This window comes from Dermacentor andersoni, chromosome 5, assembly GCF_023375885.2.
Source record: "Dermacentor andersoni chromosome 5, qqDerAnde1_hic_scaffold, whole genome shotgun sequence".
NCBI classification, from domain to species: Eukaryota; Metazoa; Arthropoda; class Arachnida; order Ixodida; family Ixodidae; genus Dermacentor; species Dermacentor andersoni.
Window position 1 is genome coordinate 193,786,154 of NC_092818.1, and position 15,089 is coordinate 193,801,242.

Consider the following 15,089-nt stretch of genomic DNA (forward strand, 5'->3'; position numbering starts at 1 on the left):
ACAGCGCAGGTGCAGCAGATACACCGAGAGCGTTACAACCCGTCTGCGATCATTTTGAGTGGGTTGTCGCTTGGAGGTACGCCAGTTCCATAGAAAGTTCCTAACTTTATTCTAGCCTATGCAGGAGCATTATAAAGCTCTAGCAACGTGTGAAATGACAGAACGAACCACCAAAAACGACAACCGAAACCTGTGTTTTTCACGCGTACTCCCCTAGCGCTAGCGCAGTCGCGCGGGCGGCCGCGATGGTAGCCACACTCCCATTGGTCCGCGCGCCGACTCGTAGCTTCTCCAGTTAAGCGCGCCGCGATTGGCTGCCGAGGAAGCGTTGCGGTTTGTGGACTCCGTCGAGAGTCTCCCGGCAAAATGTTGAAAATGCGACTGGTGTTGTCTCTGGAAAAAGGCAGCGCGTAGCGCGATTTCTTTCCCACTGGAATACGCACGAAGAACGCTCTTCTACGGTCCAACAATCCCGATGAGATGATTGTGAAGCAACCATGCCTACTAGTGGCTCTTCTCCTCTGCCTACGGAGTCCCCAGTCAGGTAAGGCCGCGACGTTCGCTCTCGCCTGTCACATCTTGATGGCCGGTCAGCGCGCTAAGCCTACCCGCGGCGCTGGGCGCACACCTCGCGATCAGAACCGCGTTCTTGGTCGTCTGGGCTCCGTCGCCCACGGACGCGGCTCCGTAGAGCCCTGGGCGAAATAGAGGCAGGCGTCGTCAAGAGCCGTTCAGGGCTGAATAACCGCGGGGCTGCTGCGTGTGGTTTCGGTGTGCTTTCTCCACGGGGGCGGGGACGCGCGCTCGTCTCCTTTCGAACCTGTTTCTCCACTGGACGCTGCTGGTCCTACAACTTCGGCTATCAAAACGGCGCTGACCGCTAGATCGTCGCTACCTACGCAAGGGACGTTCACTTCTGCTCTTCGCCTCGTCGCGCTTACTACACGGCTTTGCCCTGCACGAACTCTGTGGCGCTATCGCGGGGATTGCAGCAGCGTCAAGTGCGCTTCACCGCTATACACCATCGCAGAGAGCGATGTGCCCGCATAATCATGCGGTTCTCTTCAGCTGCCTAAAGTAGTTTTTAAACACGAAAATACAAAAGGAAAGCGATTTACACTTTGCAGGGCGTATTAGTGTGCACGCGGGTCACCCGGGACAAGAGAATATCGTCTTGGGGACAAGATCGAAAGCGCGGTGGTGCAATGGTCGGACCCGCGCGGTCGCGTATGTTTGGCCGATCGAGCGTCGGCGCCATCCGAGAGAGGGAAAGGGCGGATGCGACTTTTCGCGACACGCGTTCGCGCATGGAGTAGTGTGCACGCCGCCCGCAATCCAGTGACTGCTCTCAGTTTCGCACATCATTCTGATGGGAAAAGTTGCTGCCACGAAGAAATGATTGCGCGCGTCCCAGGAGCGAGGCGTGGTTTATCGTCAAGCGGTGGCGGCGCGCGTCGGCGCACGCTGTGAGGCCAAACGTGCGCGCGATGCCGCATCCGATGCAGTGTTGGAGGAAGTGCGCGCGGCTGACCGAAGCCCGCAGTTGCGGCCGCGCGATGCGCCCAATGCGCCTTCCGAGTGTGCGCTGATATCGCGCTGTCTCGGATATCGCGCGAAGCCATACCTCCTCGCCCGACGCTGTCGGCGTAACTGCGCCCGACATCCGACGCCCGCGTAGATGTGCAGCTCGTATTGTTCGTACCCTCCCACGCGCTACCTCAGCGCGCGGAAAAGATCGGCTCGTGCACCGTCCCGATGTCTGGTGCTATAGGGCACACACGTTCCAAATTTTATATATATATATATATATATATATCGCATGCTAGATCCCAACACCCTGTGTGATCCAAGTCGCCACAGCATACCATTTGCGTATGATCCGCAGGAAGACGGCTCGGACATGTCGGATTCTGCGTCTGTCGGGAGATTATATTTTGACTGCGTGCATCGATCGATCTGCGAGAGCCGTATACGAATGAGGCCGCTTGTGCGCGTACGCGGACTACGTTTCCCGTGCGCCAGTCCTCGCACTTGGCGTGAAATTCGCAGTCTTCCGTTTTCTCAGCGGCTTTGAAACGTTCGGCATAAGTATAGCACGCAACTTGCCGATGCGCATAAAGGGAGCTCGAGTATGTCGTGCACCGGCGATCATCAATTTGTATTCACTTCTAACACACCGTATTAGAATAAATAAATTGTTTGCGCTTTAATTAAGAGAAGAAAAGGGACTGGAAGTGATTATGTTGCTCGCATGGCAAATGTCATTGTATAGCGCACAATTACCCTAATGCAGCATTAAATTTGTATCTGTTACATACCAGTGTAATTGAACCATGTTAATCAGTGTCGGATACATGCAGATATGTGCTTGCAATGCAACAAGACACGGGTGGCATCGAAAGAACCAGTTTCTGAAGTAGTGCGCAGATAACTTGGTTTACACCGTTGGTTGGAATACTCTGCATGATTCTTTTTCAATGCAGTTTATTTCTGTTTTTCACAACAGTCCATCTGGGAATATGAAAAACGAAGGGGAATAAGATCTTTTCGATGGAATCTTCAATGTACTGTTGCCTACAAGTATTCTGTGTTATAAGTATAAATAAACTAATGAATGAATAAATAAATAAATAAATAAATAAATAAATTACAGTTGATTAGAACTTTGGTGGCTTGTATAGCACTATATAGCACTAAAAAATAGTTAAAGAGTGTATTGATCGCTTTGTCCCGTTGTCGATTAAAAAGAAAAATCGCAATAATCCCTGGATCTCCTGCAAGACATTGCAGCTCCAAAGGAAACTGAAACGTGTAAAGAAAAAATTAAAAATTGAGAACGTGCAGTCGGTAAAACAAAAGATCGACGACATTTCCTCTCAGCTTAAAAGTCAAGTGCATGCCGATAAACAACGCTACTATGTTGAATCGCTACCAAGTTTCATAACCACGGCTCCAGAGAAATTTTGGCATTCTATTTCCCCGACCTCCAAGGAATGTGTTGTATTTCATGTTGATGGTAAGGCAGTTCACGAAAGCAAAGAAATAGCAAATGCGTTTAACAAACACTTTAAGTTTGTCTATACAAATGATAATGATGTAATGCCACCTTTCGAAATGTCTGTGCTGCCTATACCCGATGTTCCAGTAAGCGAACCAGGTATACTAAACATGCTTTTACAAGTGAACACTAAAAGATCTTCTGACCCGGACAACGTTCCAAACACATTTTTTAAAACGGTACGCAGAATGGATATCAAAGTACTTGCACCTTCTGTTCACAAGGTCACTGTGCAAGGAACAAGTACCAAGCAACTGGAGGACAGCCAGAGTGAAGCCACTACATAAAACAGGAAAAAAGCACTGCATTCAAAATTACCATCCAATTTCTTTAACATCTACGGTATGTAAACTTTTGGAACACATAATACATAATCATGTCTCAGAATTCTTGGAAAACAATAATATACTAACAAAGCATCAACACGGATTCAGAAGAGGCTACTCTAAAATTACCCAATTAGTTTTAACCGTGCACGACTTTGTGTAAGCAATTAACAACGGGAAACAAACAGATGCTATGTTCATGGACTTTTCAAAGGCTTTCGACAGGGTCTCTCACAAAAAACTAGTTTACAGATTGAGCAAGACACTGAAAAACTCCAGACTAATTAATTGGCTCACAGCATACCTTGATGGTAGAGAACAATTGGTTGTTTTTAATAATCATTCTTCTCAACGACTTCTGGCAGACTCTGGTGTTCCCCAGGTCTTGGTCCTTGGACCTCTCTTGTTCCTTTTATTCGTTAATGATATGCTGCAGGGTATTTCAGTTATGGTTAAGCTTTATGCTGATGACTGTGTATTGTACTCAGAAATAGACAATATTACTGACCAGGAGTAGTTGCTGAACGATGCTTTTCGACAAATTGTCGACTGGTGCGATGCCTGGAAAATATAGATTAATTTCGAGAAAACTGTCTTTATGTCCATTTCACATAAGAAGCATAAACTAATGTTTCCGTACGGTATTAATAACATAATTATTTACGAAGTAACACATTATAAGTATCTTGGACTCTGGATCACAAATGACCTCACTTGGGCTGAGCACCTTGAATATGTAGTAGCTAATGCTAACCGCAAGCTTTTCTTTTTTTTAAGGAGGGCTTTGAAACTTTCTACTGCCATGGTACGCCTGGTACGCCTGTAATTCTGTCGATGCTAGACTATGCATGTGTAATTTGGGACCTTTTTACTAAAACTGGCACTAACAAGACAGAAATGGTGCAAAGAAAAGCAGCTTGTTTCATTTATAACAGCTTTGGACGCACTTCCGTGACAGACCTCTTAACAAAAGCAAAACTGCCACCATTAATGCAAAGAAACCATGTACCATGACTAAAATTCCTTTTTCAACTTATCAGCGGTCATTATAAGACAGATCTCACGAGAATAATTAACTTTTCATCTGGTTATGCTACTAGGCAACGACATAGCCGAACAATAACCTCATTTAGTACGCATAATAATTGTTTTAAGTATTCCTTCTTTCCACGAACAGTGGTTGAATGGAATCATCTAACCAATGACCAAGTTTTAAAATCGTCACTTTCAGCGTTTGTTTCAAGTATTGAGTAAAAATTTTTTATCTTGCTGTGCCACTGCTATGTTCAAGCTCTGTTGACCTGATTTGTATTTGTTCGTTGCCTATGCTATAGTGTTCTTTACATATGTATTGTTTCCCACCCTACTAAAATCCCTAGTGGGGATTGCAGTATTGATAAATAAATAAATAAATAAATAAATAAATAAATAAATATTAGCAGTACTTTGAATTTATTTTAAACAAAATTTGAACTGTTTACTTGAGTGTTTGAGTGAAAGGATTATATTTGACATTCAGATTGTCCTTAAAGTTTTATATGCATGATTACATGTTGCCATACATAAAAAATGAAAGAGTGAAAAAACAACAAGTATTGTACTTAATATGCAACTAATGATTTAGAGCATTGCTCATATGCCTCAAGAAAGCAAGTACAACAAGTTTTGTTAACAAAATAACCAACTATATTCTTTAAAGAGCTAGTTTAAAGTTCTCATACAGTTCTATAATTCTTACACAGAAGTCTTACTTTTGTTGGGTCAGTAAAGTATGGTAATAAATGATTATTGTGTAATTTTGGCATCCAAGATCAGGTGGCCCATGCTGTGCATGGGGTAAGGCAGAAATTTCATGTGTACTTGTTCCAGCATTTCCATATTGGGCTACCAACATAAGAAGTTTGTTTGACGCATAAGCACACTGATGTACATAAGTGGTAGGTATGGCAGGATAAAAGCTGCATAACCCATGCATTTTTGAAACGAAGACAAATGATGAAAAACAGCATCAGAAGAAAAAATATAATAAATGCAAAGAAAGAATTTAACAGTGTGGTTCGCTGGGCCAGTTGGTGCATTGTAAGTCCAGCGTTGTCCTGTGCATTCCTTTTTTCTTGCACTCACATATGTTCTTGCTGAAACAATTTAAATTTTGTTATTTTAAAATAATGGAGTACATAAGATAAAGAGGAAATGGCAATACAACATGCCATCAGAAAGCATAGCTGACCATGGCAACATCCACTGGTAGTAAAGTCTAGGCTAAAATCTGTGTTAGTTTTAACACAGATTACTTCTATCAACTTTATTTCATTCTTATCACCAGCAGGCCAATAGTGATGATATGTGCATGATTTGAAGCAGTCAAAAGTTAAAATGAATTTCTTAATTTGTGATTCAATGTAATCATTGTTGGGTTCAACCTAGGTTCAGGAATTACAAGTTCAGAGCAACTAAGTGTTGTCTCTTTGCAGCTGATTTGATAGGGAAGAATAACGCAGACTTTCACTTTATTTTCCTTCAGGTGTCTATGTAGCACTGAATCTTCAGCAGCACACCTATGTGCAGGTAACTCTTTCCTTGGAAGGTGTCTTCACTGCTAGACAACCACGAATGTCCAGTCTTCAAAGGGCATTCAATAGCCTGAAGCATTTCTCATAAATACAAATATAAATTTATGCCTTCGAAATTTTATCTGTTCAGTGTACAATGACTGTTTCAGCAGAAGTTCAGCGAGTCACTCTTACCTTAATTCTGAACAAAAAAATGTTTTCATTACTTGTGATTTCATTGTGTATGGTTCAAGTACTTAAGAAGATATTTGGAGCCCTTAGGCAGATGTAAGTTTTTCTGAACAAATTCCAGTGCCTGTAAAAGCATCTGAATAAACAAACAGATAATATTTGTTGTATGAGCATCACTTATGCCTACTCTCAGATTATATGTTGATTTGCCCTCTGATTGCTTCATTATTAGCCCACTTATTGAATATTAATTGGTGGAATTTGATTGATGGAACTGATGAAAGAGCAACACAGGAGAGTCTGCCTTAGTCCTCAAGCACACCAAACTATAGCAAAATAGATCTAAAAGTTCTAAAAATTGGGCACATGCGGCCGATAGGTTCTGCCTTCCGGTTCCCACGTGGGAGCAGCCCGCTTCGTGAAGACTCACGATCTGCAGGACTTCAATAAAGTTTTACCGTACCATTGAGTAGCAGTGAACTGAATTATATAGTAGCGCAAGACAATTAGCTACACAATCTCTGAGTAGTAGTTTTGCTATGCTTACTCCACTAGTTAGTATGATGCTTGACTGATAGTTATACAGTAAGATGCAGCTTAAGCTTTTTAATTGTTTGCAGCACATTTTATATTCCTTCTTATACTGTGTGTACAGTAGCAACAGCTTTTCTCAGAGCCCTCAAGTTCTTGCTTGTAAAGTAAGCCCTCAAGGCTTACTTGTAAATATGTTCTTGCAGTAGCTAGTCTTCTTTCTGTGCTTACGCATAAAATATTGGTGCATGCTCACAAAACAAGTTTTGGATAGCTTTGGCTAATTAGTTTTGATAATGTAATGTTGACATATGCACATTCTCTTGGAATGTTGTTGGTGCAATAGCTGTCCCCACAACTTTAAATGAAAGAGGTCAGAAAATTATTTTTAGAAAATTTTGCTGTGAACAAGCTGCACCCTTCATTTCAGGAAGACCAAGGCTGCACTTTTTCCATAACAGCTTAGCCTCTTGGGGCCTGAGCTGTGATTGTGCAGATGTGTCTTTCTTATGTGCCACCTCCCTGCTTAGCCTATCTATATTCACCTATATAAGTTTGTACAGCAGTTTCATTTCTTGAAGACAGATTTACATTAACTTGTGTGATGAAATGTTTAAGTAAGGAAACAAAGCCGCATATGTTTTTTTTTTTTAATTGTGCCTGAGCATTTTGTGCAGGGATTTAGAAATAAATGTGGGACTGTTGCATGAGTCTGTGCAATACTTCTCTTATTCCACTGATCTCAGGTCTGCAGTGAATGTCCACTCATAAGGAAGTAAGCATTTCAGTGAAGTGATGCCTGTGCATTGTAATTGCTCAAGTGCTAGTAAATATTTTACTCTTGTCTAATGTTTTGCAACTGTCTGCTTGACAATATTATGACCTATGAAAATGATATATGTCAGTTAACCATACATGCAGGTCACGTGAATCAAGGGTCAAGCACCGGCTGAATAAGAAACAGCATGGCTCAGTGTTGGATCTAATTTTGTTTTGTATATTTATATGCTTTGAAGGTGTGGAAGCCTAGTTGTACACATCTGGCTAAAATCAAACCTGAGCATACTGTAACTGTGCTGAAAGTGTGACATATAGAAGTGAAAACTGACTGGGCCAACTTGAATCTCACTGCATTTAAAAATATACTCCTGTGAAAGGAACGGTAGAGAACATAGCACTTTACACATTAAAATCTGGCAATTAGTGCAAGGTTTATTCCAGATGTTGGCATCTCAGATTTCCCTTCTCATGTTATATTTATTAAGGTTCAAGTGCTATCTCGGTGTCATGTGATTCAACTACCAATATGAACAGTAGAATACAGTAGAATTTCGGTAAATGGAAATAGTTTATACAGAATTGCCAGTTGAACGAAATAACAACCTCTAAATTAGTGGGTTTAGTATTTGGATTATGAAAAAAAAAAAGATACTTTTGGTAATTAGAGAAAAAAGTTTTGCAACTCTCAGTAAATGGGACTGCAGAAGCAAGCTCTAAGTAATTCTTAAAAAAAAAAAGCACAAATAATTTTTCTTTTTGCAACACCTGTCTTCCATGCAGAAAACCATCCTTAAAAAGCAGTTGCAAGGACTTAAGCAAGCAAAAATTTTATAAATACTTAATGCATATCGTGTGCAGTCGAGAAAGCTTTGCAGCACTGCCGCTTGCCCCAATGATGGCCAAATTGAGAACAACGAAAATTTCAGCCACCTTAGAGCATGCCACTTGATGATTTGGGCACCACCAGCATGACCTAATGCTAATTCAGCCACCAAATTGAGCAGTAAGAGCGAAGTTATTGCTGTGATACGTTACCAGTGCCTCCTCTAAACCAAACTAGTGAAGCCAGTGAACTCAGAAGTTCCCACTGTGGCCAAACCATAAGACAAATATTAGCTGCTACATCCAGTTCTTGGTGTCTAACATTAAGTGTTAAGATGGTTTACTATGACCCTGCACATCTTTGTCACTTCTCTTAATTGGAACATATTTATCCAGTCTCTTGAGATTCCATTTAAAAAGATTCTACTGTGTGTATGTGTGCACGCGTATATATATATATATATATACAGGGTGTCCCAGCTAACTTGGACCAAGATTTTGGAAAAAACCTATGCGTTCTTCAGAACAGAAATCGTGTGGATGTTGTTAGCGTTTATCTAAACTTAGGGTACCATTTTCCTGCTCATCTTTTTTTGAGTAATTAGCCGAGATAAATTAACTTTTTAAATATAGCTTGAAACATTCAGGCTTCAATAGGAAAGTTGTGGAAAGCTTCACAAATATTGCTCAACCCAGGTACTTCCAACGAGATAGACTTAGCGTTGCCATTTTTGTTCGGGAAAAACGAAAGCCCGCGGAGTTTAAAAAATACCACTGGACAGTGCGCTCTGTGCGCCCTAATGCGCCGCGATTACAGCGCTCTCGTGAGTGGTTTGTAAAAACATCACCAGCACCACGCCTTTCCTTCACTTACGAGAAAGGGCTTCAACCTTTGCTCGACTCTGACATTACCAGCAGTGGCTGGCGATGGCCCCATAGAATAAAGAACCAACTTACAGCCCTCCGAAAAAGCGCTTCGTCAGCAGCCGCTCGCGCCTGTCACAGAAGAATACGCCGTCATCAGCCATTTATTCCGATATGACAAGAAGAGCAATTTTTTTTTCCAGCATTCAAGTCGATGCGGAATAGAAAAAACACACACAAAACATGCATCATACATCTGGAACCTGTGCGAGAGAGAGCATCATTTGTTACAACGCCGCTTTTCTTCCAAGCTGTGCCAGAGGCTAGATGCATGTGAGCTCGACTGTCTATTACTGTCGTGCCACGCAACCATTTCGAAGAATTTGTTTGCAGTGCCTAAAGCATGCCGTACTCAAGCGAGCAGAAGGCGAACATGGTCTTAGCCTTGGGAGCGGCACGGGGCGACAAGAGGAAAAACTGCCAATTAGGTATACCGAAATTGGCAATGTGGGGGAAGATCTTACCGTGAATACAATTATGAGGAGTTACTTGATGCTGAAACAGGTAGCTTCAAGAAGATGCGGCACAGAAAGGGGACTATCAGTGAAGAGGATGAAGGAGACATTTTGGCTTTCATGACTGCAAACCCTCATTCCAGCGTGCATGATGTGAGTGGTGAGGTCAGCATTTCAAAGTCTTCAGTGTCAAGAGTTCTTAGGAAGGCTGAAATGCATCACCTCCAACTGCATCAAAAGCTGCAAGAAAGAGACTTTCAATGGCAGCTTGATTTCTCAAATTGGATCCTTGTGAACAGTGACGAAATACCGGATTTTGTTGACAAAGTGCTCTGGACAGATGAGGCAACCTTCTCCAGAAATTCTCAAGTCAACATCCATAATGCGCATTACTGGAGCGAAACGAACCCGCATTGGGTGGCGCAAACCAGACGCCAGTACCAATGGTCATTCAGTGTGTGGTGCGGTATCTTTGACGGAAGAATAGTTGGCCCCATATTTTTTTACCACAAGCTCACTGCTCAGCAGTACGGGAATGACATCTTGGAAGGCCCAGTCAAAGATTTTCGCTGTGATCTTTCTCTTGCGTTTTTAAAGTGAACTTGGTATCAGCATGACGGTGCACCAGCTCGCAGCAGCAGCCTTGCCCGAGCCTGGCTTGACGAAGACTTCAAATGCCACTGGGTTGGGTGGCATGGACCAGTGGCATGGCCTGCAAAATCACCGGACTTGACACCTCTTGACTTCTTCTTGAGGGAACATGTCAAAGACCGAGTGTACCTCAAACCTACAACTACACCAGAAGCGCTAAAGGCAGAGATTGCCGAGGCCTGCAGCGAGATACTGTGTTGTTTCATCAAAAAAGCTACATCGGACGTGCTGAAAAGGTTCCAATATTGCATTATGGCAGAGGGCGACTTGTTTGAACACATTCTTTAAACAGACTTCACAGCGAATAAATCTCTTCAACCATTATCCATGAAAAGAGCAATCTGTGTTAAACTTTTGTACGACGTGGAAAAGGCACATAAGTAATGTGAAATTACAAGCTCTCTGCCGACAAGGAATGGACAGGAAGCTAGAAAGCAACCTTGCGTGTCAGTTTACAATTCTTCCTTTTGTGACAACCAGCGTAATTCACACGACATTATCAAGCTTGTTATAATGAGTGTTTGCCTGTTGGGGTCTTGCTCCCAAATTCGAACTCATGAGCTTGTCAGCGTGAGAGTGCAATTATCGCCGCAGAAACAGGAGCCACGCTGCATTTCAACTGCCGGCCTGAACCCACTGGCGTTTATCTCGGAACCAAGCACAATGTGAAGCTCTTTCGTGGGCAGCACGAAAGGAGCGAAGTGAGCGATGTTTTTTACAAAGCACGGTTGAGAGCGCTGTAATCGTGGCGCATTCGGGCGCACAGAGCGCGCTGTCACATGGTATTTTTTAAACTCCGCAGGCTTTCGTATTTCCCTAATAAAAACGGCCACGCTAAGTCTATCTTGTTGGAAGTGCCTGGGTTGGGCAATATTTGTGAAGCTTCACAACTTTCCTATTGACGCCTGAACGTTTCAAGCTATATTTAAAAAGTCCATTGATTTATCTCTGGTAATTACTCAAAAAAAAGGACGAGCAAAGAAATGGTACTGTAAGTTCCCACTTGCGGCAAGTTGTTTTTTTGTCCACTTTCATTTGCCCTTAGCTTATCATTTCTGCGCTTCAAGCAAAAGCTACAAATAAATTTCCCTGTGCTTTCCTTGGCTTCATACGGCTGCAATTACACACACACATGCACACACGTACATATACACATACACACACAAACGGTTTCATACTTGATGATAAATGGTTCTTTCTTGTGAACCTAAATTGTCCATTGTCTCACGTGTGGATTTTGTGCTATACCCTGTAACATGCTTGTACATAATGAATGACATGCATTTAATTACTTATAATCGATAGCACTATCTGGCAGTTTTTAATTGGTCAATTACTTTTTACTCAGTAGTACTCATTGTAATCCAATTAACTTTTTTCAGTAACTAATTACATGTAACCAATTACTATATTCATAAGACAAGCTGTAAAGGCTACACTGCTATGAATACTTTGATTTGGAGGAAATGCCCGTGGTTATGGCACACAGCATGCCATTGTGCATGTTCAGAGGGAGATACTCGGGTGCTTAGTATTTCTTTTATTTTCTTAACGCTCCACCAGATGTTGGTCAAAGTAATGAAATGGTGCTGCCATGATTTAACAGCAATGGCCACTTTTATGCCATGAAATCATCTACGGATGATTTTTCTTACATTTTCATTGGCCCTACCGAGAGTGTCTTTTCCGAGCCCCAGTACCAATGACCTGCTGTGTTTCACAGAGTACCCAGATGTGAGGATCGAAGCACTGAGCAGCAACCTCAGTCTTGTATGCAAAGTGTTCACACGTTACAACGCCACAATTCTCTCCATCTAGCAAGTCTTCACTGCAGTCACTGCTGATGCCTTCACAAGAAAACGAGGGAACATGATCGGCAAAATTTTTCAAAGGCGATCCTTAGTGAAGATAAATAGACAGTATGTGAAGGGCTAAGAAGGACGCACTAAAGGAGCCATGCCAGCTCATTCTGTCTGCTGTATTTGTGAAATGGTAATAAACATAAGGAGAAAAGTAACATAAAATTAATTTATTACATTTTAGCACTTGCTCAATTACTTTGGTAGGGAAGTAATTGATCACTGTAATCATTTACCAATTTTAATGGCACAATTGTAATTCCAATTGGTTACTTTTTTCTCTGTAAAGTGTGCAAGTCTGCCCTGTAAGCTGCATACTGTGCGGTGTTCTCTCTGTTGTAGCTCAACATAAAAGTGCTGGAAAAGAGGAAAGTTTATGAAATGTAATTTCAGAAGTCTTTAATGAGCGCCTTCGATGACATCACACATTAAATGTGGTGGAGATTGCATGCTTCTGTGGTAAAGGGATTATAATTGTGGGTTCTCTTGTACAAATATTGCCTTATGTTCTTTCCAAGTTAGGAGAGAGAGGGCAACACTCACTGAGCCTTGTCTGCTTCCTCATACCAGTGTACCAATAATAGAACTCCACCACCCTGCCCTCCTTCAGTGCACATGTGTGTTTGTGTATACAAGCCATGTGTGGGCAATCATTCATGTGTGTGCCTCATGTAGTGGGCAGGCCACAGGCCAGCTATAAGATATGTTTAAACATTGCTGCGGGGCTCATGTTTATTTCCGATGCTGTGGAAAAAACAGACTTGGCGCTGTACATGAGGAAGTGTTTGCCTTTTTCAGTTCCCGGTGCCACGCTGCTGTTTTACTGTAGTGCTGCTGTCCTCTATGGATTTATGATGGCTGTGCCAACACTTTTGTGCATGTAATCCTCAATTCTGATGCAGCGTAATAGAAGAGGTAGTTATGAAACAAGGTTTACCCTCCCTTCAGTTCTCAACTTGCTAGAAAAAGAAAAAGAGAGAAAAATACATGGAAATCCCAGTTTTTATTTTATTTCTCTGATTTCTTCCATGCCATCCTGATCTGAAAATGCACTGAAATGAACAATGCATTTGCATGCATTGTTCCTTACTTTGTTTGCCCAAGAACTTAAGTTATTGCCCTTAGATAGAAAGGGAGACAGCTTCTCACTATATTGGGTCTGTGAATATCTGAATTTTTTGACAGGAATCGAATACATACGTTTTGAATTGCTCTGTTTGGTGTTTGGTACAAGAATTTAATCGTCAATTTTCTTGAATATTGAATTGTCTCCATATATTCAGAGTTGCTGTGAATAATGGGGGCTGTGTTCTTTCAAGAAGGGTCCATATGTATGTTCTAAGAAAAAAAAAAGAGGCAAGAAACTTGTCTTGCCTGCAATGAAGGGACAGAAGAGCCAAAAAGAAGAATGTTGTGCTTTAGTATGTATAGTTATGTCCTTTTGTTTTCACTTATGTCCTATTTTCTTTACATAGTCTTGTTTTGTTGCCTTTCCTTTGCCCTTTCTTATTCTGTCACCCTGCATCTTTTCCAAGGTCATTGGACACTTCAGGTGTCTTCTAATATTTGAGACAGTTTTGGTGCCCCTTTAGTACCCTTCCCTCTTTGTTGTCCTCTGAATATAACAAATACAGCTAGTATACTACATGCCGCTGACAACTACAGCTTATACCCAGGCGTACCGAGAAGGACAGAGGAAAGGAGAGTCCTTGCTACCTTGACGAGAGAAATATTGGCCAGGGACAATGTCAACTGCATAGGCACAGTGTCAACAGCCTAGAGACAGTTTCAAGTGTTTCCTGCGGTGAAGATGCGTCAGATAGCTTGTTAGTATATTTTTTTTCCTGAACAAGCTGCTCATGTGACCTCTTGAGATTGAAATAACTTGAACTTGAAAGTTGAACTTGAACTAAAGGACCAGCTATCATCACTCATAGAACAAAAGTCTAGTTATGTGTGGCTCACCAACCACTTCAAGCACTCATTGTAAACCCAGCCAGAAACTGTGATCGCTTCACTTCTTGCTCATTTACAAGTTGCTTATTTGAATCGACGTTATATGGTCTTGCCTGTCCTGAAGAAAAATAATAATTTTCCTCACGTTTCTCCTTCACATTGGTTTTTAGAAGCTGGAAAAAAACATCGATATTTGGTTCAGTATTCCTAGCTAGTGTTTTTACATGCTTGTACTCCGCCGAATAGAGAATTGTACAATTCATTATTTCACCTTACTTATTAATGCACATGAAACTTTGCATTACAAACAGCAGCATAAGATACTAGCCCATGTATAAACTGAGATAGACTAATGTCTTTTGCCTTCAAGAGGTGGATTTGTTTTCGTGTTCTATTTTAAAACAGGATATTGTTCACAGAACAAACAACTTATCACTATTCGCACCTTGTCCTGGAGTAATATTTTGGAACTGCTGTCGTCCTGATCCATTCTTCTTGCCTTTTGCCACTGTCTGACACATATCATTGCATTCCATTTTTCAAGAGATTGGTCATTTGACATTGGTCATTTCAAGAGATTGGTCATTGTTACTGACATTCTCGCATAGTTGCATTCTGTTTTTGCATAGATCAGCAACATGGCATGTTACATGAAAACAAAAGGAAAACTCTAGCAGAACCCATCTCATGATGAATGTCAACGTGAGTGCGATTTGCATTGAAGCAACTTAATCAATAGACCTCATTGTCACCACTAAAACGTGTAATTTATTAGATGCGTATGCTGCTGGGCTCCTCTCTCATTCATCCCTCTAGACATGCTGTGTCATCTAGTGGTGCCGCCACGAAGTCAGCACCTGGTGCATGTCTGAATATACGGGGTGAACATTTTTAAGTTTCCCATAATTTTTAAAAATCGCCTGTTACAGATAGCATAATTCCAGTTCTTGAGCTAACCCGGGTTATTCAGAGAGGTGGATATT

General features: G+C 41.8%; 1 protein-coding gene and 2 long non-coding RNA genes across 6 annotated transcripts in view; 2 read left to right on the forward strand and 1 right to left on the reverse strand.

Moving 5' to 3' along the window:
• Positions 1–327: 327 nt before the first annotated feature.
• The window catches only part of LOC126531780 (protein turtle-like), a 90,953-nt gene continuing 76,191 nt past the window's right edge, over positions 328–15,089 (forward strand). For all 4 annotated transcript variants that reach the window (XM_050179500.3, XM_050179501.3, XM_050179502.3 and 1 more), the window contains exon 1: positions 328–544. In XM_050179500.3, the coding sequence (XP_050035457.1) occupies positions 481–544 (64 nt within the window). In that variant the 5' untranslated portion in view covers positions 328–480. The remainder of the gene's footprint in view (positions 545–15,089) is intronic.
• LOC129385185 (uncharacterized) lies at positions 2,422–6,076 on the forward strand. The gene is made up of 2 exons (XR_008612779.1): positions 2,422–3,400; positions 5,909–6,076. It is a non-coding gene; the product is annotated as an uncharacterized lncRNA (long non-coding RNA).
• LOC129385184 (uncharacterized) overlaps positions 3,802–15,089 on the reverse strand; it is a 48,729-nt gene continuing 37,441 nt past the window's right edge. The window contains exon 4 of the long non-coding RNA XR_008612778.2: positions 3,802–3,945. This is a non-coding gene — a long non-coding RNA (uncharacterized lncRNA). The remainder of the gene's footprint in view (positions 3,946–15,089) is intronic.